General features: G+C 46.3%; 1 protein-coding gene and 1 long non-coding RNA gene across 2 annotated transcripts in view; both read right to left on the bottom strand.

Annotated features, from left to right (window-relative positions):
- Positions 1–25,687, bottom strand: part of LOC135370463 (uncharacterized) — a 188,235-nt gene that overhangs the window by 93,830 nt on the left and 68,718 nt on the right. The window lies entirely within an intron of this gene.
- Positions 15,466–19,547, bottom strand: LOC135379128 (uncharacterized). The gene is made up of 3 exons (XM_064612382.1): positions 19,254–19,547; positions 17,232–17,492; positions 15,466–16,016 (listed from the first exon to the last, which is right to left on the bottom strand). Exons 1-3 carry the CDS (start codon positions 19,504–19,506, stop codon positions 15,466–15,468), a joined length of 1,065 nt encoding a protein of 354 aa, XP_064468452.1. The 5' UTR covers positions 19,507–19,547.

Below are 25,687 nucleotides of genomic sequence, written 5' to 3'. Positions count from 1 at the left end.
AGGGTTAAGCAAATGCTTGAAGCTGCGGTCCCAGCATGTGCTGAGCTAAACCCGTGGACGCAGCATACTTGAAACCACCTTTACAGGTGTAGTTCCAATTCTGAGGGAAATGCAGGGCTTCTGCTTAGTATGTGGACAAGTATGAGCTTACATATACAAATGAGCTGTCATTCAGGAAACAATGTACACAAGCTTCCAGATAATGTGTCTAGATTTGACGCGGAACACTTTCAACATCCATGACAGCCATGCGGGACCATGTTTCGATATAAAGAACATAGGGGAGACACTTAGCCATGACCATATATCTTTTCTTGGCAGAGGATGTAGATCATCTCCGGAGTGAAACACCAACAACTTGCAAAGATGTGAGCTACAGGGAAATAGTAGCGGTCTGTAAAAGGCCTGAGCCCGTACCAATGACTGCAATTGGACTGGTATGACGGAAAACATGAAAAATTTACAATGAGAAATTTAGAAAGGGTTACGAAGATGGATGTGCACAGAAAACGTCTGACTGTCAGGTTATTACAGAAGGGTATATGAGAGACCTCTATTGTGCATGAAAGGGATGCTGTTGTGATCAAGCAGTGTTCACGACCAAACCCTCCAGTGTACCCCTGTCAAGATGAGGGCATTCAACGCTGCCTACAAGCACCTAAAAGAAAAGTGAGAGCTTCATCTCAGTGAAAGCGAATTAACATACACATGGTCAGACAGCACCTACAGCATCACACGTCAAAAAGGCAAAAACCTTTGTATGCTTCAGAAGGAAAGTTTTCCCTTATGGCATGTACAGCACATGCTTTGAGGACTTTTCTGCAGTGCTTTCCTAATGGTCCCCAGAGCCACCTGGTAAACTGTTTGTAGGCAACGTAACGAAACTTCCTGCATGTACCATGGGCAGCGTAAAATTATGATATGTAACTTTACTAATAACAAACCGAAGGCACACATGAATGAACTCACTTGTTCACTTTGCTGTCCTGGTAATAGCGTACTCGTCGCTTTCTCTCACGTAGCAGTAGGGTACCTGGAGCAACTCAGTCTTCAGCCACAGTACTTCAAAGTACAGATTTTTTGAAATGCAACTGTTGCGCTGCTTCAGTAACGTCTCATTTCGCGGCAACAAAGGCATTCTTCTGTGTCTGCATCGGCACGCATTTGCCGCAAGGACACCTGAACCGAAAGAGCAATGCCATATTTCCGCTGCGAGGTTCTTAACATTTTCATTACACATGAAGAGTGCTTCCCACGGCGGCCAGTTGACGGCAATGACGGTAATTCATCCTCCGTCGACGATTCTGCGGATGGTATCGTGTCATGCTGCGTCTCCCGCGTGCACTCGTAAGAACAATAGTTTTGCGGGCGTGACTGCTGGACTATCGCAAGCTCCAGGGCATTCAAGTTTGGAAAAATCGACATCACACGATGTGGACCTCAAAGCAACATTACGCCTTCGACACAGACCGGGAGGCGGATTAGAAAGGCGACATTAGCCTTAGCCGACACGAGCCAACCCGGTGTTGTTGCTGAGGGAGTACTGAGCTTTGCGCTCGAATGCAATCTTTGAAATTCTATTATTCAAAGAAAAAAGGGATTCAAAAAGAAATATTTCGTAACGGAGATGTACTCTTCCAAGGCTTACATAAAATCATAAAATAACTCTGGGTTACAGTTCCTTTAAGGTGTACTGGGAGTTAGTACATACAGCAGAGAGACATAATTTACTGCGATGGTAGTTTGCTTTTTGACAAGTTACTGAATGGTTCTAGACTATAGGCTTAAGATAAGAGATTTTTATTGCTTTGACACTTAGCACTCCTTTGAGACAAGATAGCAGCAATAGGCTGCGGCGACTAGGTTACAGACGCTTTGCTCTTTAAATTTGTAGCGCAGCTATCAAAAGATGACGACGAGCGCTCAGCTAAGGCGAGCGCGAGGAGCGACAATAAACCTTCAGTTGTTTCCAAACCTTCGCAGACTGCGGTAGTCCTTCCTTCTCCCTCCGCGTTGCCTGCCTCATTTGGTGACCCGCGTCGAACATACGCAGCCTTTGCCTGTGTCGATGGCATCACCCTCAGGCAATCATTCCTCCAGCGTCGATGATCCGCCTATTTCGACGTCCACTACGCTGCGGTTGCCCCCCTTTTGGCGCCAGAACCCGCGGTCTTGGTTCAGACGGGTCGAGGCCCAATTTCAGCTTCGACATATCCAGTCCCAAAAGTCATTTCACGTTCTGGCTGGTCTTCCTGCGGAAGTTGAGGCAGAACTGGGCGACATCCTGGCCGCAGTTCAGCTCGATCAGGCATACGACGTTCTGGAGACCGCCATCTTGGATAGAATGGAAGTTTCCGCACGCGCTAAACTCCAGCAGCTACTGTCTGACGAGGACTTCGGCGACCGAAAGCCATCGCAGATGCTCCATCGCATGAAACAACTCCTCTGCGATTCCGCTACCGAAGCGCAGCAACCCATCTTGAGAGAGCTGTTCTTTCAAAGACTTCCGCAAGCGGTGCGTGTGGTTTTGGCAGGGTCGGAAGATTTATCCCTCGACCGACTGGCCACGTTGGCTGACCGGATTGCGGATCACTCAGAGCCCCCTAAGCCGTCCATCATGGCCGCAGCAACCTCGGAGCAGTCTCCGCGCTTGGACCGCATTGAGCTCCAGCTTCAACAGCTCACTGATGCCTTGCAGTCTCTTACGGCTGCCGGTCCTCGGAGCCGTAGCCGTTCCGCTCCCCGATCCCGCCGCCGCTCATCACCGACTCCTTCTCAAGAACCCCAGGCCGCAACCGGCTTTGCTGGTACCATCATCGTTTTCGGCACAGAGCTCAACGTTGCGTCCCACCCTGCGCTTGGCAGGAAAACCAACGGGCCGTTCACTGATGGCGGCAGGCGATCCCGGCCTTCACTGTACGCGACCGCATCGCGGGCTATCGTCTTCTGGTTGACACTGGCGCTGAGTTTAGTGTAATTCCAGCGTCTGCTGCTGATCGTCGCCGTTCCCACTCCGGCTCCAACCTTCAAGCCGCAAACGGCACAGCGATCAGGACGTATGGGCTACGCTCCTTAACGCTCGACCTTGGACTGAGGCGAACTTTCCGCAGGGTGTTCGTTATCGCCGACGTCACGCAACCCATACTACGCGCCGATTTCTTGGCATTCTTCAACCTTGCCGTTAATGTCCGCTATAGCCGCTTATGTGACAGCACCACTACGCTTCAGGTGACAGGTGCCTCGTCCCCGCAAGCTCCGACCGGTATCCGCGCGCTTCGTCCTCCTTCGCCATACGCCGCGCTCCTGGACGAGTTCCCGGACATTACGAAGCCCTGTAATGTGAAGGCCCAAGTCAAACACAACGTCACACACCACATCGCTACCACCGGCCCTCCCGTCTCTTCTCGCTACCGTCGGCTCCACGGTGATCGTCTCGCCATAGCAAAACGAGAGTTTGAGCATATGTTGGACCTGGGCATCATCCGCCCGTCCTCCAGTAGTTGGGCATCACCATTACACATGGTACCGAAGAAAGACCCAGGTGACTGGAGGCCGTGCGGGGATTATAGAGCCCTTAACACCAAGACAATACCGGACTGGTACCCGCTGCCCCATATTCACGATCTCACGGCTGCGGGCTGCACAGTATTTACCACCCTGGATTTGGTTAAGGCTTATCACCAGATCCCTGTGCACCCGCCCGACATCCGGAAGACCGCCGTTATTACACCCTTTGGGCTATATGAATTCGTGAGAATGCCATTTGGCCTGCGCAATGCAGCGCAAAGCCGACGATATCCTTATTGCAAGACATAACATAAATGTGACATGCAGCATTATAACATTTGCTTATTAAATTTAGCTCTTGAGCTGAAATACTTACGTCTCCTGATCCAATTATACCTGCGAGAAAGGGATACTGTTGGAGAAACATGGACACCACTTTCGAGTAAAACTTTCTAGTTGGAGTTCTAGAATGGAATATATTGAAATAGATAGTAGGAATATCAATGTGGAAAGCATCATGCTACTCAGTAGCTGAGGCCAAAGCAATCTAGATATGTTTATGCATTTCCAAGTTTGCAAATTCTGTTGTGGGCGACAATCTCACTGAACGTAGTTTGTTGCAGATATGACTTTTACAAACTCCATGATAGGCAAATCTAAGCGATGGGCAAGACACACAAACAACACCACACGAAGGCTTTTTTGAGCCTTCGTGTTATGTTATTTACATGTCTTGCCCATCGCTCAGGCTTGCATATCATGGAGTTTATTCACCAGGTAGTCTGCATGTATGCCATTCTACAGCATGTGTGCAGAAAAACGTGACCCACATTTAGGCACTTAGCTCGTTGTCTACCCAACTAACGAACTTCCGGTGGTGCACGATGGCGCATTTATGCGTGCGAAACGTGCAGAAAAATTATGGATGCCATACTTAGCCTAAAAAAACAGCAGAGCAACGAAAACGTTGGCATCCGTTCATCAGAATAGGGCAACATGGCGGGCGCAGGAGAGTTGTGTTCAGGTACCGCTAGGGTGCTATCGATACAGAAGTCGAAACGATGTCCCACATTCCCACATGGATGCTCATCGGTAGTGCCCGCAGCGGTGCCTGCAGGTGTACTGTCATGACCGCCCTATTCTAAAGCATGGAAGCGGATGTTTTCGTGCTCTGTTTATTCTTTTACGCTGAGTACGGCTTCCAGGATTTTTTTCTAGCTTTCGCACGCATAAATACGCAATGCAATCGTGCACCTCCTGAACTTCCTCAGGTAAGTAGACGAGTTACATATAAAAATGCGGGCCACGTTTTTTTGCACACACACTCTATCAATGACCTTTGTAACTGAGTACACACTGTTTCATGCATGGAATTGGATTATGTGGTGCATTATGTAGCCATATGCTGTCACTGTAGTGGGTTCCACGCATCACAATTAGCAATTCAAATGTGCAATAGGGCCATTCCACGCTAAGTGATCCAGAGGTGCTGCTCGACCCCCCCCCCCCCGCCAGAATTTTATGTGAACTTTTCTGGTGGTTCTTTATGCCTCCAAAAGCAACAGATCATTGGTATTTTCTAGCGAAATTGAAATTAATAGGGTGCAATGCCCCTCAAAGATGCAGTGCTTGTCGAGAATCTAAGTCATTTTAAGCAGGTACTATGGCTCACGTAAGACACGGAGCATGTTAAAAAGTGTTCATTTCACTGTATGTAAGCAGTTTTCACCATCGCACTCGACGGGCTTTACGCTTGTGGTGTGCACGAAATTTGCAAAGTTTGTGCAAGTTTACCAATCTTTTTGCAATATAAAATTTTATATTTTCGTCTTCAAAATTTGAAGCCTGAATGGACCCCTATCCCCATGGTCTCTCACTTAGTACGGGTTTGGAAGCGTGATCAAGCTCTCATGCAATGCACCGGCTTCCTAGCACGACGTAGCAAAAAAATCTCAGAGGCACTTTTTGTTAAACTCAAATAATATTTTTTAATTGAATGTAACTTCACAAACGTGTATGTGCGCTGCAGCGCAGTCTATCGTCCAAAGACGATCTCCTTATTGCAAGCCCCTCCCAGCAAGAACACGTCTCTCATCTCCGCCAAGTGTTCACACGCCTTCAAGAGCATGGCATAGTGATCAACATAACGAAGTGTAGTTTCGGACTAAGCGAAGCCCAGTTCCTTGGCCATCACATCGACCAGCACGGCATACGCCCGCTGGAGTCGAAAGTTCAAGCCATCCGCGAATTCCCGCGCCCGCAAACAGTCCGACAGCTCCGCCAGTTCTTGGGCTTGCTCAATTTCCACCGTCGTTTCGTTCCCCGCTGCGCATTCGTCCTACATCCCCTCACCGACCTCCTAAGGGCACCGACACCATTCACTTCCCCGTTATCCTGGTCTCCGGAAGCAGAGAGTTCCTTTCAGGCGGCAAAACAAGCTTTGGTGAGCGCAACTTTGCTCGTTCATCCGATTCCATCTGCCCCAATACGCCTGATGACGGACGCTTCGACCACAGCCGTTGGTGCTGTTCTGCAACAGTTTGCTGACGGCGAGTGGCGGCCGCTCGGTTTCTTCTCCCGCCGCCTCAAGCCCGCTGAGGCACCCTACAGCACGTTCGGCCGCGAGTTTCTTGCCGTCTACGCTGCTGTGAAGCACTACCGTTACCTACTGGCTGGATGTGCATTCCATGTACTCACTGATCACAAGCCGCTGACGTTCGCATTCATCGGCAACCATTCCGGCTACTCCGAACGCGAAACCCTCCAGCTGGCGTTCATCTCTGAGTACTCCACGGACGTTCGCCACATTCCAGGTGTCGACAATTCGGCAGCTGATGCCCTTTCGCGCATCCACGCCATCCCGTTTCTGCCCTCTCCTGGGAATGCCGCCCAGCTTTTGAAAGCCCAAGCACAGGACGCAGAAGTAAAGGACCACCTAGCCGGCGCATCGTCTCTGCAGCTCAAGCTCGTCTACCTACCCGGCTTGGACGATCCCCTTTTGTGTGATGTGTCCACGCCCCGACCTCGACCATTCGTACCCGAGCCTTTGCGACGCAAGATATTCACCGAATACCACGACATTGCTCATCCCGGCGTGCGCGCGACGCATAAGGCCATCGCCGATCGTTACGTTTGGCCGGGAATCAACACATTTACGCGCTGGCCAGAGGTCGTCCCCATCCCCGACATAACCGCTGACACCGTCGGTCGCGCCTCCCTTCTTGCCTGGGTCGCTCGTTTCGGCTGCCCTGCAATCGTCACTACCGACAACGGCAGGCAATTCACCTCACGCAGCTTCTCATCCCTCCTTGCTGCTATTGGTGCACAGCACATCACGACCACCGCTTACCACCCTGCGGCAAATGGGATGGTTGAGCGGCTACACAGGCAACTGAAAGCCGCCATCTGCGCGCGCCCCGACCCCACCAACTGGGTCGACCACCTCCCTTGGGTCCTCCTTGGCCTCAGGTCCTCCCTCAAGCAGGACCTTAAGTGCAGCTCCGCTGAATTAGTCTTCGGCTGTCCATTACGGTTACCTGGCGATTCCTTGAGCACCCTTCCAGGCACCCTCCCGCAGGTGACGACTTCGCCAGACAACTCAGGGATCACTTCCGCATCATCCAACCGGCTCCGCCTCGGCAACCTTTGTACAGAAAGATATTCGTCCACCCCGACCTGAACAAGTCTTCCCACGTTTTCATCCATGCGGACCACGTGAAGCCCCCGCTTACTCCAGTCTACACAGGCCCGTATCAGGTCCTCTCCCGCAACGACAAGACTGTCACGGTCGACATCAACGGCCATCGTACAACTGTTTCCCAGGACCGGCTCAAACCCGCATATGTCGAAGCTATCACCTATCCGGCGCAGCTCCCCGTTCTGCCGACACGACACAAGGGCCGTCCGCCTAACCGTCCTCGACAAAACGCTGTCTCCTGGCGCTCTCCACTGGTCACGCACCAGTGTCTAGGGGGGGAGCCCTGTAGCGCAGCTATCAAAAGATGACGACGAGCGCTCAGCTAAGGCGAGCGCGAGGAGCGACAATAAACCTTCAGTTGTTTCCAAACCTTCACAGGCTGCGGTAGTCCTTCCTTCTCCCTCCGCGTTGCCTGCCTCAAATTCAAACACTTGAACCACCTGCTCAACTTTGACGTTGTTCACAGCCCTGCACTAATCTGATGATCCACACCGATTAGGAACTCTGAGCGTAGTGGCTATTGCTGTCCTATACTTCTTGAAACCAGTTTCATCCAGTTCGAGTGAACAGCTGACTTATTGAATTTTTGACCAGGGTGAATGTTTTTGTTTTGTTTTTTTTCCTTTGCGGTCAGACGAAATGTCATCTACAAGGTGGTGCCTTAAAAAACCCACCCGTCTGATATTTCATGTACCGCAGATACGGAATGGTACCTGTGAATATCCGAACTGGCAGAGAACGAATTTTCATTACCGGGGAGAAAAATTGGAATGTGATTCGATATGAAAAGCTTTCTAACAAATGAAAAAGGTTTCTGACAACAGCATGAACGCCTTGCTGATGTGCTGGTTGGTGATGCTGCTGCAGAATTCAAGTAACACTTGCATAGTTTCCGTTGATGCTGCCATTGTTACTATATAAGAAGTTTACCAATAACACTTACGCGCTGTCTTCTGTATGCTGTTTCATGTCTTCCAGTAACATTTTGCTGCTATTCCAAATGAATTCCCAGTCCTCCCCCACCCTCCCTGATAACAAGAATAGATGCCGTGTTCTTGCAACCTCAGAGGTGTCCGTCACACAGCTGTAGCACGCAAAAAACCGAAGGGGGGCGGGCTTTCCGAGGCAACCCCCTCTACGATGGTGCATTACCTGGAAGTTAATGAAGCACAGCAACCAGTTATGGCAACTAGTAGTTCTTAATCGATGTACATTATGAGATTTGTGCAAAGTTTCAATCTGTAGAATATATACGGTGATTCCACGTTAATGTAACAGTCAGTCAGTTAAGCTCCAGGGCTGTACACGACGTTAATGGTAAAGAAGGTAGCGACCAGCAATGACGTCATGACGGGTGTGCTCATAACAGCGAAAAAAAAAAAACAAATCTGATCCGGAAACACTGTCATCTCCGTGACGCGAGCGATCCTGGGTGTTGGTAGCACAGGTACGGTTGTAAACAAAAAATGTTTACGACGCGTACATGAGTCTTTTATATACTAATAGTTTATTCATAATTCAAGTATAGGAAAAGATATCGGTTGCCTCACTAGTACACACATACGAAATCATCTACCACCTGAGTACGTTTCCGTATCCTGCTCCACTGCTCATCTGTAGCAGAGGCTCGTTTGTACGTGCATTATTGTATCCGTGCCGTGTGCTCGTGAATTGTAACGCGGAGTTCGTACATTTTTTTGGATTAAACAAGAAGCAAAGTTCACATCTCGAAGCCATAGACCAAGATAAACACGAGTGAACAGATGAGTGCTATGCATCCCGTGTTGCTGGCCCCGCGAAAAAAAAACAAAGGTTTCGTCATATCAAGACCGGCCATGATAGCGTGAGTGTTAGCGTATCAGCTGTGCACCAACTATGCCATGTTTTTTGCAACGGACTCAATATGACCACTACTGATGAAATACAAACGCCTAATTGCTACGTGTACGTTTAGGTGTATGTGAGGAATGTACATTAAGTGAAACTTCCTGTTTATTTGTAGTTATCACGAACACTTCGTCAAAGCATGTGATAGCTTTATGCATTTCGAACTGATATGTATCATTAAACTTGATAAGATTTATTTTTCTCTGTTCACGTCGGGTATTGCTGCCCTGGGTGATTAGCATGGTTCGGTCAGGAAAAGGGGAAGGGAATACAACGGAAACGAAGTACGCGAATGCAAACGCGCCATGGCTCATTATGCACTGCTTATTATTCATGCTGCTGACGTCATATCTGACGTTATTTATTTAGATACGAAGGCAGAAAAAATAGGCGATGTCAAGTTGCCGGTGGTGAGAAAATCAAAGAGTGATATTAAACGGTAGGAACAACTTATTCATTTACACATGGTAAACAAGACTTTCGTGCACGAGTCTGCACTTCTTCAGGTTACAAAAATATATCTTTTTTTAAATACCATATATTTTTGTAACCTGAAGAAGTACAGACTCGTGCACGAAAGTCTTGTTTACCATGTGTAAATAAATAAGTTGTTCCTACCGTTTAATATCACTCTTTGGTTATTTATTTACAAAAGTAGTAGCCCGCGCAAAGGATGGACGGCGCTGACACTCTCTATCATGGCGTCATCTGAAGACGCAGGCCCCTATGGGAGTTTCGCTATCTGTCTATATATACCTTGCAGACACCATTCTGTTTTATCTGGCGATTACTTCAGCTGATACACAGGATATGTCAAAACGTCCAACATGCCCAGCACCAATCACATCTAAACCTAGATCACTCAAAAGAATGAGGATGTCGTCAAGCCGATATCATTACACACGTCTGTTTCGGTTTCCGCAGATAGCGCCACGCTGATCCGACCGAGAGAAGCGGAGCGACATCGACAACATCGACCAAGATGGCAGAACGCATCCGCATGATGTACCTGGAGTGACCTCGTTTTCGTCGACGCATTTGGAGCTAGCAGACGACGAGCGGTTATCGGATCGCCATCTCTCCCGTCTGGTGGCGCTGCGCAGCCCCGTCGCCACCAGGGGAACGGAAGTGTGGTGAAGGCGACGGTAGCACAGCAACTTGGTTCGGTAACCCGCTTTTACGGGGGCTGGAGATATCAAACAAGTATGTCGCAAGCAGTAGGTTTGTAAATTTTGCGGAACGTTTCGATTCATTTACTTGTGCTGCGGGAAAGCCAACTTCAACCTGGCATCATAGACACTGTTTAGTAATAAATTAGGTCAGATTAGCGCGGCAGTGGCAGATTGAATCTCCCTCTCAACCTCATTATTGAAGCAACTTTGGGGGCAAAGCAAGCTGCCATGGCCCTATTAATCTAACCTAACTTCACTAAACTAGCCTAAGATTTCATGGACTTTGTTCAGTGACCAGCTAGGTTAGATTACTGCGGCTATGGCAGCTTGCCTCGCCCTCCCAACTGCATTATCGAAGCGGCTTTGGGGGCAAAGCAAGCAGCCATGGCCCTATTAATCTAACCTAACTCCACTAAACTAACCTAAGACATCATGGACATTCATAACTTAAAAACCCGAGACTAGGGGACAAATAGCCGAGAACACAGACAAGGTCTCAATTGAGACTTGATCAGTTTGACAATGACAATACAGACAGGGTCTCAATTGAGACCTTGTCTGTATTGTCGTTTTTTTGTCCCCTAGTCTCGGGTTTTTAAGTTATGGATCTATACCACCAGCTCGCTTGCAACCTCTCTATCCTCTCAACATAGATTTTGTTTAGTGATCAGTTAGGTTAGATTAGTGCGGCTATGGCAGCTTGCCTCGTCCTGCCGACTTCATTATCGAAGCGGATTTGGGGGCAAAGCAAGCTGCCATGGCCTTATTAATCTAACCTAACTTCACTAAACTAACCCAAGACATCATCAACTTGGTTAGTACCAGAAATGGAGAAAAAATCAGCAAAACCACGGTAAACAGCAAGGAAACAAAGAGCTCAGCAACGCTGAGCATTCGTTGAAGTGGGCTTGCCCGCAATACACGGCAGTGTTAGGTGAAGCCAACTTTCAAATGGTGACGCCTATCAAAGGAATGCCTTTGTTTGGCAACTTCTTCTGAGTTGCAATACTGTATGTGTTACGACCGGAAAGTGCAACAGATGAAGTGAGCGAAAGGCTGTGGTCACAAATATTGGATATCTGCAACTTACATGTGTTGAACGTTCCTGTAGTTGGTTCTTTTGTCCCTTGAATGGCTTCGGAGCGCTAGCGTGTTAACGTCGTAGATTTGTGTTATCTTTTTATCATGCGTGTTCTCGTACTTAGTCTATGTGACGTAATGCTATTTTCGTTCACATAAGTGCACATATGGTATGAGCACGGTGTATTGTATTCCAAGGTTGCATTTCAAGACCGGCCAAGGCTGGCCGCGCCTCGGGGCAGAGTAGAAGTTGCTGAGACACGCAGTCTTCCGCGTAGGACGGTAAATACGGTGTGCCGCGCGTTGAGATTTGAATAACTGAATTAATTTTGCCCACACCGGCATTCGTGGCGTTGCCCACAACCATAGTTGTGCCGCGACGTAACGCCAGTAATTATCGAATTGTGCTGTATCATGTACGGTACGTATATCGTAGTGAGGAAACCAGTGACAGATGGCTACTCACGCAGAAGTGCTGCTGACAGAGCGTCAACATTATTCGCGTTTTTCACCAAATCGGCGCCGCACAGCGGTGAGACTCAGGACAAGCCAAACCAGGCACAGCCAGCCGACCCAGCGTAAACTTGCGGAGAAGTTGCTGCTTTTCGCATGAATCTCTGACCTGCACCCGTATTTTGCTGTTGGATCAATCATGGATGAAGTAAACATTGCAGACAACGACCAGCAAACTAAACCAAACTAGTTTTGTTCTCTGTCACAATGCGACTCTGCGCGCCGAGGGGATAGCCAGTTTGTCTTTCGGCGTTTTCTTCTTTCCACACATAGAATACCGCCTACTTCGACACTTCCTCGTAAGAAATGTTGAGCGACTCAAAATCAGCAAATCTGTTACATCAGCAATGCCTGTCTGTGTCTGGGAGAGCTCTTGGAGCTGTACTGCCTACATATCTGATGAACGCTCCTTCTTTTCTTTTCTTTTTTTTTCTTCTGAGGCACACTTCTGCGCAACTCACGTCAGGAAGGGAAGCAAAATGTGTCTGGACAAAACAGAACAAGTTTGTTTCAAACTTGAATAGCCATTATGTGTAAGAAAGCGCAAGACATAGCGTGAAAACGTATACCAAAAGTCAGTTTTGTAACTCTGCATTTGAATCAGCTTGTCAAATAACTTGGGAAAGAATGCAGAAAGGATGCGACGTTTCGTTAAGGTTTCTCAAAAGCATGTGCACCAGTGACACACGGATGTCGCAACGTTACCGTGTAACTTATAAACTACATTCGTACACGCGCTACCGGCTTAGATGTTAGCTGTAAGAGAACTTCAGCGTGTGCTTGCATGTCTCTCACATTCCTGCAGCGCAGGACACTCGCTGCTTGCTATTTCGGCCTCGCAACCGGTAAACGTGAAATTTACTTTCACAACATGCGGTTGATCAAACGCAAATAATACGGGACAACTATAGCCTTCTCTTTTGACAACCCGGTTCTGGGGGGGGGGGGGGCGGTTTCTTTGTCGGAGCGTTTCTAGTTTCTGGTTGTCTACTACAAAGCGATGATGAATGATTTCTCGCTTGGATTCTATGCGCAATTTGTTGCTTTTGGGAATTTGAAGGGTACGCACACTACCCCTGTTACGTCGCTTACCTTTTGCGTCGGTTCGGATGCCCCCGACTGGACGTTTTACGAGACTGCATGACAGAGCGGTCATGCATTATGAACCTGAATACCGTGCATGACCGCCACGGAAGAAATGGAGCTGTAGGTGCTCGTCCTGTCTAACACCTACCAACGAAACGCGCCTGAATTATTAAGAGGGACAAGCGTATATCTCTGCATGAAACTGTAAAAAATATTCTCCGGATTCATGCATTCTTGCCCAGTGTTTTGAAATCTGTGTTCTATTTTATGTTGTTGGTAAAATTACTGCATGTTCTACGTGCCCTAGTTGACGCACATAATTTTGGGGTGTTTCTCGCCGCTAGACAATGTACTCCCTACTGGAAAATCCGATATGAATTTCCTCCAGAAGCATGTATGCCTGATATGCAGCATTTCAGGTCCTAATACAAATATACCAGTACCTAGTGTAGCAGGCATGAAACATACTCGTTACATATATGGCTAGTATAGGGGTAGATGTTTCCAGGTATGACTAGTGGCGCACATGCCTGCTCCACATACTGGCCTTATATGCAGCATATCAGGTCCTAATACAAATATACCGGTACCTAGTGTAGCAGACATGAAACATACTTGTTACATATATGGCTAGTATAGGGGTAGATATTTCCAGGTATGACTGATGGCGCACATGGCTGCTTCACATACTGGCCCTTTTTGGAATGGAGTAGCTGGTATAGACAGTACAAGGGCCATACCAGTACTTCATACGAGATTATTTTATATAAGTTGTGGTATCACATGTGATTTGTGCACGGCAATTCACAATGTCAGGAATACTGTTTTGTCATATAGAAACTACAACTGAAGATATGTCTGCCAATTTATCATTTAACTGGTCATATGCTCTATTCCCTCACCGATTAATAAAGTTATATTTTGCAAATAATATCCTATTGCCACCACAATACTTCGTGATTATCACTCAATAACCTTAAAAATGAGGAAGTCAAACAATTGTTCCAGGGTGTATTCAGCTGTATTCAAGTGTAATTTGTGACTGTACTGCGAATGAGTAATCACAGTAAGAAGAAAAACTGACAAAACGAAATGTGTGTTCGTGAGAAATTCAATTGCGTGGCTTCAGGTCAGGCATACAGCTGAAGAATTTTTGTTCAGTTATTTTATCACTGTTTATTCAGTTTGCTTCTACTTTAGTTTATAAAGTGTTGGGTAAAAATGTACACCACTGTACTTATGTGCACATACACAAGGTACAGTGCTGGACAAAAATGTACGGAATGCGCTCTGGCGTATTCCTTCCTCAGCGTGACACACTATAGCGCCGAATGGTACTGTAAGGACTTCCAAACAGGTGGCTGGGGTACTTAGGGTAAGTCCATATGGACTCATTCGCTATTAATGTGTCATTCTGAGGAAGAAATGTGCTGGAGCGTGTTCCGTAAACTTTTGTCAGACACTGTACATGCATGTATGTAAAGATCAATATGGAACAGTTCGCAAAACAGTGAAGAAACAGGGAATAAAAACAATGAATTAATCAGATAGAGTCATATTACAAAAAGCAGAATAAAATACATTCACATGGAAATACTAATGTTTAAGATTCAATCAACTAAGAGCTCAAGGAACCTGATGCTTATAGTGATTTTGCACAAATGAGCATGAAGAATTTCATATATTTTACAAAATATGTATAGGTGCAATGGACAGACTCAAAATATTGTCCGGATGCCCTGCTATATCCAAACATTTTTGCAGGGAACGGAGTCCAGTCCGGATAAATATGAGTAGACTTTATATACATAGGGTTCTTGGTTTTGGGGTTTTATGATTTTTTAAATTTGCGGTTTAGGGGGAGGAATCAGGTGCTATGTACACGCGGGAACTCTGGGAGAAATCGGGTGGAACCAAAGTCACATGAAACAAGCCACTGGGATGAGAAACAAGAATCTTTATATTTCTGCTCAGAACTGGGGCAGTGAATGACTGCGGTATTAAAACACTTACCCAAGCTCCAAAAAAAATTCTCTTTGTTCTCCTGCAGAGAAGATTATAAAGGCAGGAAAAATAGGTTGTGACACATAGCTCTCTTTGCTGATATTATGATTCACTTTTCCGACGGTTTACCTAGAATGACAAGTTGAAGGACCACGAGGATTTCGAGTAGATATAGGGTTTTACCCAAATTCTTGAAAACATGTCTATCATAGGGGGGGACTATCATGAAAAATCAGGGTTAACCCGAAAACGAACAACCTTATATATACACCACAGGTGGCATCAATCACGCTCAATCACATTAGGGAGGTCACAAATATAACACTTCTCTTCAGAATCAAACCTGATAAACAGACATGGGCTTTCGACATCCAGCATATCAATAGCAGAGACTGTTGATACTGGGTAAACAAAACACTCTTTTATGTGTGCAGGCAGGGCACTGTCCACTGTTACCATTTCCTTGCACAACAGCAAGCACCTCTGTCCTTCATTGTTTACATTCACAACAATTATGCGTCATACAATGTAGTACCGCCCTGCCGCTGTCCTTACTGCAGAGGAGTTGCGCTTCGTGGCACGTGAATAAGCTTGACTGTGATACACTTGGTCTTGATGCACAGCCCTAGTGTACTCGCTACTAACATTTGGGCAGGCACCACAAACTTTCGCTACTTCACTTCTTTCTGAGGGCGTGGAGCATATAGTTTTCGCTTTGCCCAACATGCAAATGTTCCCAACGTAGCATGCACTCTGTAGCCTCTTCTCACCCAGCATACCCAAGCAAAGGACCTTCGTACGCCCAGAAACCAGATCTGCTGCCAGAAAGAAGTTCAGCTTCTGAGAGAGAGCAACTCTCTCAACTATTTGTTGAGGAATGCCTTTTGACGCTGTCACCAGTTTAACTAATGAGCCATTACCACTTTCAAATATAAATGCGGAATGGGCCCACAGGGGTCCCATCTGTTGCGCAGCTTTAGGGAGGTGGATGAGCTGGTGTACATTAAATTTCATACAGCTTTCTCCATACAGGGATGCCGCACTTGATACGAACTGCTCCAGAAGATGCCCTGCATGATAAGGAAAGAAGCCATATTATAGTACAACGTTACACGTACAGCTCTGAAAGAAATAAGATGTAGACGGAAGTAAGGAAGGTAACGTAAGATATTGTCTAATAATAGATGTTTTAGAGACCCATGTACAAACAAAAACCCTCTGACTCCGTCAACTATTTCTAAATTATTCAGTTGAGAAATCGACATATGTTGCATAAAAGTAACAGCAATACAGTGTAATAGTATATTCATATATATAAAGATAGAGCCAACCCCTGCTTATATGGACTTGAACGTTCCCAGCAAAAATGTCCACATAGCAGGTCATTGCGATAATTGAAACATAATAATATATTTAGAGCTGTCAAAAGGGCCTGTATTTAGTTTGTAATGCTAGGGAACTGTCCATATTCATTTGTGTTGAGATTGCTATAAGGACCGAATTCTCCTGAGCTCTTGCTTCTGTCACTAACTTGGAGAAAATTATTCGAAAACAACATCAAAGTAGTTCTGAGTGCATTTCGAGACCCTTGAAGTGTCGCCACACATCGTTCTTCAGCATTGGCGTCCGATTCAGGACTGTCGTCATAGCAACAGACAAGCAATATCACGACGTCTTCATCAGCAACGATGGCACACGTTTCCGTGTGCGTCCACGCATGTCCACCCACATCGAGCTACTCCAGATTTCGTGGATGATTTTCTGACGGACGTTAGGACCTTCCTCCTTCATCTACAGCTTCGACTACTTCAAATGAGTGGAATGGAAATCCCTCATGGGCAAATGGGACAGGGAGAAACCATTGAGGCAGAGCATAGGGTAGTTCCCTCTCCCCTCAAAGTTATTGCCCCCGCTGGAGAAAATGTAGGTCGCACACTGGCTCTCACCCAAAACCGGATAAGTAAAGCATGTAATTAGATACTTTCCTAAAGTGGTTACTGAAAATTATTGTCCAGCTCTGGAAGCTGAAGCCTGGATAAATGAAGCTAAATGCTTCATTTGCTGCATTCATCAATGCTGCAAAGTAGCAGCTTTGTATTCGTGGCCATCGCGATCTTTTGTAGATCGAAACGGATCTAAATTTAAAAAAAAATTTAAAATGCATGAACTGAAATTTCTCCCCACGATTTTTGTCCAGATACCGAAGGATCCAGATACGTGATGACCAGAAAAATGGGGTGAATTGTATTATTCGTAACATGGAACCACAGCAGTATTCTTCTTACCAGCTTGGTCGATCATTCGAGCAGTCAGTGTTTCTGAGAGCAAGATGTGGAGTGCATCTGACAGCTTGGAAAAATGCTTCCAATACTTGTCTGGCAGCAGGCCAAGAGTGCAAGGTAGACCGTAAAACAACACCCACAGGCGCCACTCGCTGGCCTTCCAAAAGCTACGCTCTGTGGTGGATCTGGGCAGACGAGTGAAGCAGTGAGGTGGCCTGATGCTGAGAAGGCGTCTGTTTACCACGCTCAAGGTGGCTGGGCTTCCTGTGGAATGATTCCCACCATGAAAATTAGCTGCAAAACATTTTCCTTTATTCTAAATTGGGCTTTCACAGCTGGGTGATTCCATCCCAAACGTCCCATATGTGATGCTCGAGCCTGGTCAGTTTTGTTATAGGAATTCATACGAAATTATTACTTGGAGAAAACCACTAATATTATATATATATATATGTATAAATTAGACAATGTTAAAAAATATTATTTCAGGTTAAAGTTGCTGTATTTTTGCCAGAGTCGTATCTTTGCATACTTTTTCATCATATTATTGTGTTTAGTCTCTCAACGAAACTTTTTTTTACTTGTAGTACCCTTACGTATTTCAATGTTAAAAATGGTTTTGTCTCTTCACTTCTAGTGATGTAATGTACAAAAAATGTGAAACTTTGCTTCTCGAACCATTTTTCGCACCTCCTTTTGGGATAGATATGGCGAGTAGCCAGAATATTTGCGACCCTCAGATAGGTAGATGAACACTTCTCCCTTACTGCGGCACAAAAACAGTTGCAATACTTCATAATTTTGGCAGCGAAATGCGCAAACTGCAGTGGTGGTCAAGGGTTAGCCCCGTAACCTTAAACAGACTCTTAGGGACAGCTATAATTCGGTGGCAGCAAAAACATTTGTTTTAATGGTTTTCCAAGTAATGAATCTATATGAATTTTTGTAACAAAATCGAGGAGGGTCGCGCATCGCCTCTGGGACATTTGGCATGGAATGATCCAGCTGCGACGTATGGTAGTTGTTAAAAAAAGCACAGTCTATCCCTCTGGCCAAACGAAAATGTCTGGATAGTGGGGAATTCAGGTAAGTGAGACTTTGGAGCATGAGCTGTCAAAGAAAGTTGTGTTTATATGGGGGACATGGGAAAATCTCTATCATTTGCACCAAATTATTTCAGCAATACTCTTCAGCACGCCCAAAGTGCCTTGATCTACTTCCTGTGCTTCGTTGCACTCATCCGACGGGCGAGTGTGTGTGCTTATCGGAAAAAAACAAAAATCCTAGTCATAAGCATGAGCAACAAAGCTAGACATCTTTATCCCTACTGTTTTGCCATGTTGCTATGAACTTTTTGAAGCATATGGACACAAGACAGGATTAGTCAATGATATTCTTTGGGATTTTCCTGAGACACACATTGGCACATGTCAAACAAGAATATTAATGAAAATCCCACGAAGTGAAATATGTCCTTGTGCTGGTTGACGAAATAGCACAGTATCTATAGTAGTGTTCAATTTATGAAGTAAAAGAAATGTGGTCTGTGAGCTCCCAAAATGTGGCTGTGCGGCGGATAGGATGGCGGTACACAGAGGTAATGCTCCCCCTTTCATAGAAAAGGCAATCCACCACATTTGCTCTGCTTCTGTACTGGCTGTTAAGCCTGGCTGCATGACATTACATGAGCTCTCCCTGCCACTCTCCTATACTGAAGGCGCATGGTATTTAGTATTTTTCCTGACATGCTTTTGCATCTCATCTTCAGCGGCATATGTTGAAGGAGGGAGCATTAACTCTTTGTGTGCAGCCATCCTATCCGCAGCACTGTCATATTTTGAGAGCTGATGAATCACATTCCTGATAGACTAGATTCCTTTTCCTTCTGAAGTTCAGAACCACTAAAGATAACTTAACGGGAGGTGAGTTAATCTGAACAAGGCTGTCACCTTAAGCCTTCAGTGAACCAGAGACCTCAGCTTTGGACTGCAGCGGTCAGAGTACAAAGTGACAATATATGCCTACCTATGTAAAATCGCTCTTCCGAGTGACATGATGCGAACCACAGCTCTGCAAACTGCTTAGTGACACCCTGGAGGACACAATGCATATAATCGACTGTGAACCCCCACACCAGATCAAAGGTGCGTAAGCCAAGCAGCGGTGAAAGTCCCTTGATGCCGTTTATTGGAGTTTCAATTTGGAGAGCAAGCTCCATGTCTCTCGCTACTCCCTCTGCTGTTCTTTCAGGTCCAGTGTCCTCGTACAAGTACCGCATGCTCCCTAGAATTCAAACAAGTTGTCACAGGCATTACTCCATGTAAAACAGCAATGCAGGGAGGTGACTCCTGAGAAACGAATCATTGTTACATTTATGTGAGTTCATGCTACATGACATTAAGTCCACTCACCTTGGTTATATGTTCCCCGTGTAAGGCACCATGGGCATCCAAAGTAGCCGTTAAACAGAACATAGTTCTGGACTGCTGCTCGTGCAGGAGCGTCAACACAGCAGCAAAGTGCGTAAACTTTGGAGACATAGATGTTTACACCACAGGTCCATGTCACTGGTTGCATGCTGTTGAGCTCGTCCACAAATTTACTCAGGAAGAGGGTCATGTTTGGGTGTTTCTTCCCAAACCACAGGCCAGCTAGGATGGGATTCTTCAGACGAGTTTTAGGTGACAGTTCATTTATGATGAACTGAATAGGCCAGATGGACGTTTTGGATGATTTATAAAGCGGACTACCATCTGTGTTGAATGTTATTGTAAGGTTAGTGTTGCTTAGAGTTCCACTCTGTCTCAGTTTGCAATATGCAGCAGCGCTTGTGATGTCGGAGGTATCATTTCGAGCTTGAAACCCAGATGACAACTTTTGCAAGTTGTTCACTAAGTCAGTCTTTGACACTTCAATCTGGTGTTTGATTTGACTGGCTATTTTAGTGATTACAAAGAAGCACCCATTAGCCCTGAGTTGTCGAACGTCATATGTAACTCCGCAAGTGTCACACTGTAGGTGTACGCCAAGGGTTGCTTCACAAGAATCGCAGTAATAATGGTAAGTTACCAGTGCTGCATTTTTCTTAGACCACAGTTTTCGGAACAAGTACAATGTTGGTGGGAGCACAGTTGAGCCAAACATTGTATTGATCATAGTCAATAAGTCCTGCAGAGCTACCCAAGTCAAGCCATGTCCAATGACAAATGCCATCACCATTATAACAGCTGCTGCTACAGTGGTATGCGGTCCTGGTAGTTTGGAGTTTGGAAGTTCAGAGTGTGGGTCCTCATCTGTCGTACAATTAGTTTCATCGGATGGACGTGCAGATCCTGGTTGAGCGCCGTCAGTACTGCTCACATCAATATCATCGTCACTGTCACTCGACAGAAACCAAATCGGGTCATCTTCCGCAGTGGATGCACTATCGGTGTCATTATCTGATGTTGCAGCTTGTAGTGTTGACGTTGCGGCGCCCATCATTTCATTCTCGTCGTCTAATATGACACCGTCATCGAGCTCGCAAGGGGTGAATGTGGCAGGTTCGCAGGTTACATTTCGTGCAGTCCCATCCAGACTATTATCATGACTATTTTGAGGGAGTTCAGCAACGACCTGTGTTGTGCCGTACGCTTCGCTCTCTGCATTGCTTTTTGTAACTGCCTGATCCCTGTCACTAACAGCTTGAAAGCACACGTCGTTTTCATCATATGTTGGCACAGATTCAGCCCGGAAGGATTCATGTGTTGAACTTGTAGCGCCGCCGGGATGCATCGAAGAGGCTTCATGATTTACTGAGTCGTCCGAAGCATTATCGTTGGTCTGCCTTCGCCTGTTGTAGCGTGTCAGTCTCGGAACCTTAAACTCAGCATCTTTGTGCAAATATTGCTTGCTACGGCGCCTTGGAGGCATACTCACAACCACTAACAACAGCCGCTTCACGCAGTCATCCGGAAAGATAACTTAGCAAAATGCGAGTGTAAGCAGTAATAACTAATAACACGACTTTCATAACATCTGCGTCGTCTGCATTTTGCGAGGGAACAGTGACCACAATGTTGCTTGATTTTCGTGTCGGTTTGCTATTGACACGGAAACCAGGCAACGTAGCACATGTCATACTCCTCCAACTAAATACGTATGTACGGGACGGGAATAATTACTGTCTTTGTAAAGTTTCAGGGCAAAATATTTTGTCATAAAAATAATTAGTGCTTATTTTTCTTATCGTCAGCGGCAGACACTATGTTATCGACACGATGGGTGCCGTTACGTTTGTATAGCATCCGCGTTTAGCAACACTGGCAACACCGCCAGCCCCGCCGTGATAGAGTGTACTAGAAAGGGAGAGTGCGCCGACCGGCTGTATCCTCCCGTGCTTTCCCGTGAAGCGCAAAGTGTGGAAAGTTGGAGTGAGGGCGCTGTGATCGAGGTGGATTGGGGAGGTTTCGCTGGCTGTAGTGAGTCACACCGAGTTTTTGTCGTGCTCGTGCGGTTTCCTTGTCATTTCAGCCAGGTGTGAGTTTACTATGAAATAATATAGTGTCCCGACTCATAAACCACCATGACCAAGCGGCGAAATCGACACTGTTACGCTCCAGGGTGCCGTACTGGATATGCAGGTGTGTCGACCGGACAGAAACTGTCGTTGTTCAGTGTACCCAAAGACGAAGTACGAAGAAAGCTGTGGGAAAGAAACCTTCACCGCAGCGACATGCCGCTTGACGATAGCTGCGCAGTTTGTGAGCTGCACTTTGAAGATAGGTACATTCTTCGTGATTATGTGCATGTCGTGAACGGCCAGGAGATAAGAATAGCACGTGGAGTGCCGGCCCTTGCGCATGACGCAGTGCCTACTATCCTTCCTAATACACCTAAATACCTGACTACAAAAGCCCCGTCACGACGTGCGCCACGAAAGCGGGTCCTATCAGAAAAGTTGAACACCCAGGACCCCAAAAGGAGAAGACTCGCGAACGACGAGAACACCTTCAGCGGCAACCTGGACGTTGCAAGAAACGTTGAAAATGAAAAGGAAAGCCGTGAATTCATTGAACTAACTACAAGGAGGCTACAATTAAGAGCTCACAACACCATCAAACTGTTGGGTGAAACATCAGTTTCCAACATTTCAGGGGACTGTCTATGCAGTTTCTGAACTCCAAGAATGTACAGGAACGATAACTTCAGAAAGAGCAGTGCTGTTCAGTCTCCATGCACCTGGAAAGGTCACCTTCAGGACGTTTGTGAATGAGAAACTTGTGACCGAGGGAAATGTTTGCACTGTGTCAGAAGCAGAGGCGGTGCTTGCGACTGCCTCTGAATTGCAGAAATGTCCCGGTGCTATGTCCTTACCTGCCATATTGACGAATGACCTAACAGACAGTCTGCGGGGTCAAATACAAATCAATCGAAGCTCTGTCTACAGCAAGAGATGCCTGGGAGTACTGACAACAAATGGTGAGTATAACACCACTAGCATTTGTAGACACCAGCTTCATTTTCTTTCCTAACCTTACATGTTTTCTCGTTTCTTCATTTGTAGCCACTCCGTGTGTTTCCTGCCGATACCTACGCAGAGCACTTCTTACAAGAGCGTCCAGAGTGAAGTGTCGTCATCGGAAACGGATGTTGACTGCTTCCCAAAAGCTAAGGACGACGCTTCAGAAGCACAGGCGCCTCTGCAAACGGTTTGTGAGCTTGAAAGGGCATATTGAAGCAATGCAGGCTCGGAATGCTGCCGTGAATGAAGACACTCTCAAGGAAAAAATTGCAATGCTGCCGCCAAAGCAACAAGAAAGCGTTCGTCACTGCTTTGCCGCATCAAAAAGGAAAAGCACCAGGGGCATGCGGTTCACAGATGAGTGGATGCTTGAATGCATCCTAATGAAGATGAAGAGTCCGAAGCTTTACAGGCATATCAGGAAGCACAGAATTCTTGTTCTTCCTAGCAACACGACTCTGAAGAAGTACACAGCTGCGTACAAGGGCAGTTTTGGATTCAACAATAAAATGCTCGAGACCCTGAAGGAGAAGGCACAAGGAATGGACACTTTCATGCGGCATGGGGGACTTCTTGTTGACGAAATGAAGCTCTCTGAACACATGTCGGTTGAAGCCTGTGGAAGCTTGCGCGGATTTGTGGACCTGGGTCCTTTCACACAACCAGAAGACGCTAGCCTACCATGTGACCATGGGATGGTCGTCATGTTCATCCCATTCAGTGGGTCATTTTCGCAGATAATCGGAGTGTTTGCCACTCATGGAAATGTTAAAGGAGAACTGTTGTGCAGAATACTAGTTGAGGCTACAATTCTGGCAGAGAAATCCGGACTCTTTGTGGACTTCTTGACATGTGATGGTGCTTCCTGGAACAGGAGAATGTGGAGCTTGATGGGTGTTCAGGGAACAGCAAGCAAAATTACGTGCTGCGTAGCTCATCCTGTTGACTGCAAGCGCAAGCTTCACTTTCTGTCGGATTTCCCGCATTTGGTCAAGTGCCTACGAAACTCCCTTTTGAAGAGTGGCTTCGACACGCCAGATGGACGAGTATGAATTTTTCTACTGCACACTGCCATGCTACAAATTTGTGCAGCTTCTTACCAGTTACTTGCACTCTTTCAGGTCTCGACATATTTTGTTCGCGAGGCCTTCAACCTTGACAAGGACAACATCACCTTAAAAGCAATGCCTGGGCTAACGCTTAGCCATCTGGAACCCAATGGCTTTGAAAAAATGCGAGTTTCCCTCGCATTCCAGCTCTTTGGCGACCGTGTGCTGCGTGGCTTGAACCACTACAAGGACATCATCGAGTCGAGATACAAAGTGGGAGCAATCGATGGCACGGAGTCATTTTTCAGGTAGCGTTCATTATTTTGATTGAGGAGCGACAGTGCTCTGGGACTGCCACTGATTGCGCCATCTTTTTTGTTATTGCAGAATGATCAATCAGCTCATCAAAGTAATGACATCCCGCTACAAGTCGGAAGCATTGCGTCCCAACTCGAGTGGCACTGCTGCACTCACAGGGTTTCTTGACTATCTCACAAAATGGGAACATCATGCAAAGAATGGTATGGGCTTCCTAAGCAAGTCAACTGCAACTGGATTCAGAGTCACGATTAGCAGCGTGCTTTCCTTGCTTAGCTACATCACCAAAGAGCTTGGCTACCAGTACCTCATGACATCTCGGCTAAGTCAAGACCCTATTGAAAACCTCTTTGGAATTGTACGCCAGTCATCAGGTTGTAATGATCACCCGACTCCAGAACAGTTCTTAATAACTGTCAACTGTTTGAGTTATTATAGCCTTGCAAAACCAGTCCGTGGCAGCAGTGTTGAACCGCTAGTGCTTACTGCCCTACTTGACACAGGAGATGCAGACTTAACTCAGTCTGCAAAATTACAGCTCACCATTGATAAGTGTATTTCGAAAGGTAATCTTGATGCTTTGGAGGATGCTGTCAGCACTGAAACCGCGTGCTGCACTGAAGAGCATTCTAGCCTTGTCAAGAGAAACAGTGATGCTCGTCTAGTTTACTACATGGCTGGGTATGTTGCTAGAAAATGCCTGCAAAAGTCTGCATGCCACACATGTCGTGCCCTACTGCTTGTTCCTGCCACTGAAGGGAAGACTGATGCGTGCTCTGCTTTTACGGTTTTCTCTGACAGAGGTGGTCTCATGTACCCTTCGAAAGAACTGTTTGACTTTGTGAACTACTTAGAGGGTGTGTTTACAGGATGTTTCAGCACAAATCAGTTGCATGTGAACAGTATCCTGGATGTACTGTCACTAGTCAGGGTTGAAGGCCGGACGCTCGGCTGCATCGACCACAAAGATGAAGTGAGGTCATACATATTGAAGTTCTATGTCCTCACACGTCTTCACTTCTTGGTGAAAGCTTTAAACAAAGACAAACAAGAAAGGCGTAAAATGCTGCAGCACTTGAAAGTCCGTAGATGCACATAATTGTGCACCTCGTATATGTACCAAACTGTATATAATTGTAGTGTATAAATGTATATAGGCATCGTTTGTGTTAATATGTAAAGAAATCATTGTTCAATTAAAAAAATGAGCGAGTATCCTGCGATCTGTGTTGTGTGCCAGAACGCACAAGATGGCCTGTGTTTACACATTTCCTGCGTAACTAGCCGGACGTTACTTACGTCAATCAATTCGATATCGATACGATATCAATCAACGATATTCGTCCATTCAGTTGATCAAAGCGTAATCACGCGCGAATGCGTCGTTCACGGAATCCTCCACGCTCCTGCTATTTCTTTTCTTTTTTTTAACGTGCTCTTTTGATAGTAACGTACTGCTGTTTGCAATTCTGCTTGCGCGATCGCTCAACTCAAACCTGTTGCTGCAATCCGACGAACTATCTGCAGAAAGCGCACTGGACTCCGTTGGGTTGGTCCAATCCACTTCGTGCGCAGCGCCCCCTGCCCCG

This window comes from Ornithodoros turicata, chromosome 1, assembly GCF_037126465.1.
Source record: "Ornithodoros turicata isolate Travis chromosome 1, ASM3712646v1, whole genome shotgun sequence".
In the NCBI taxonomy this organism is placed as follows: Eukaryota; Metazoa; Arthropoda; class Arachnida; order Ixodida; family Argasidae; genus Ornithodoros; species Ornithodoros turicata.
Note: the sequence above shows the minus strand (reverse complement) of the source record. Positions and strands in the feature narration are given on the sequence as shown.

Excerpts from the sequence above, each read along its gene's own strand:
- LOC135379128 (XM_064612382.1), bottom strand. The coding sequence starts at position 19,506 with ATGCGGTACTTGTACGAGGACACTGGACCTGAAAGAACAGCAGAGGGA. Across the intron at positions 17,493-19,253 it reads GGAAGAGCGATTTTACATAG|GAAGCCCAGCCACCTTGAGC; the intron begins GTAGGCATATAT and ends ATCATTCCACAG. Across the intron at positions 16,017-17,231 it reads TCGAATGATCGACCAAGCTG|GGCATCTTCTGGAGCAGTTC; the intron begins GTAAGAAGAATA and ends CTTATCATGCAG.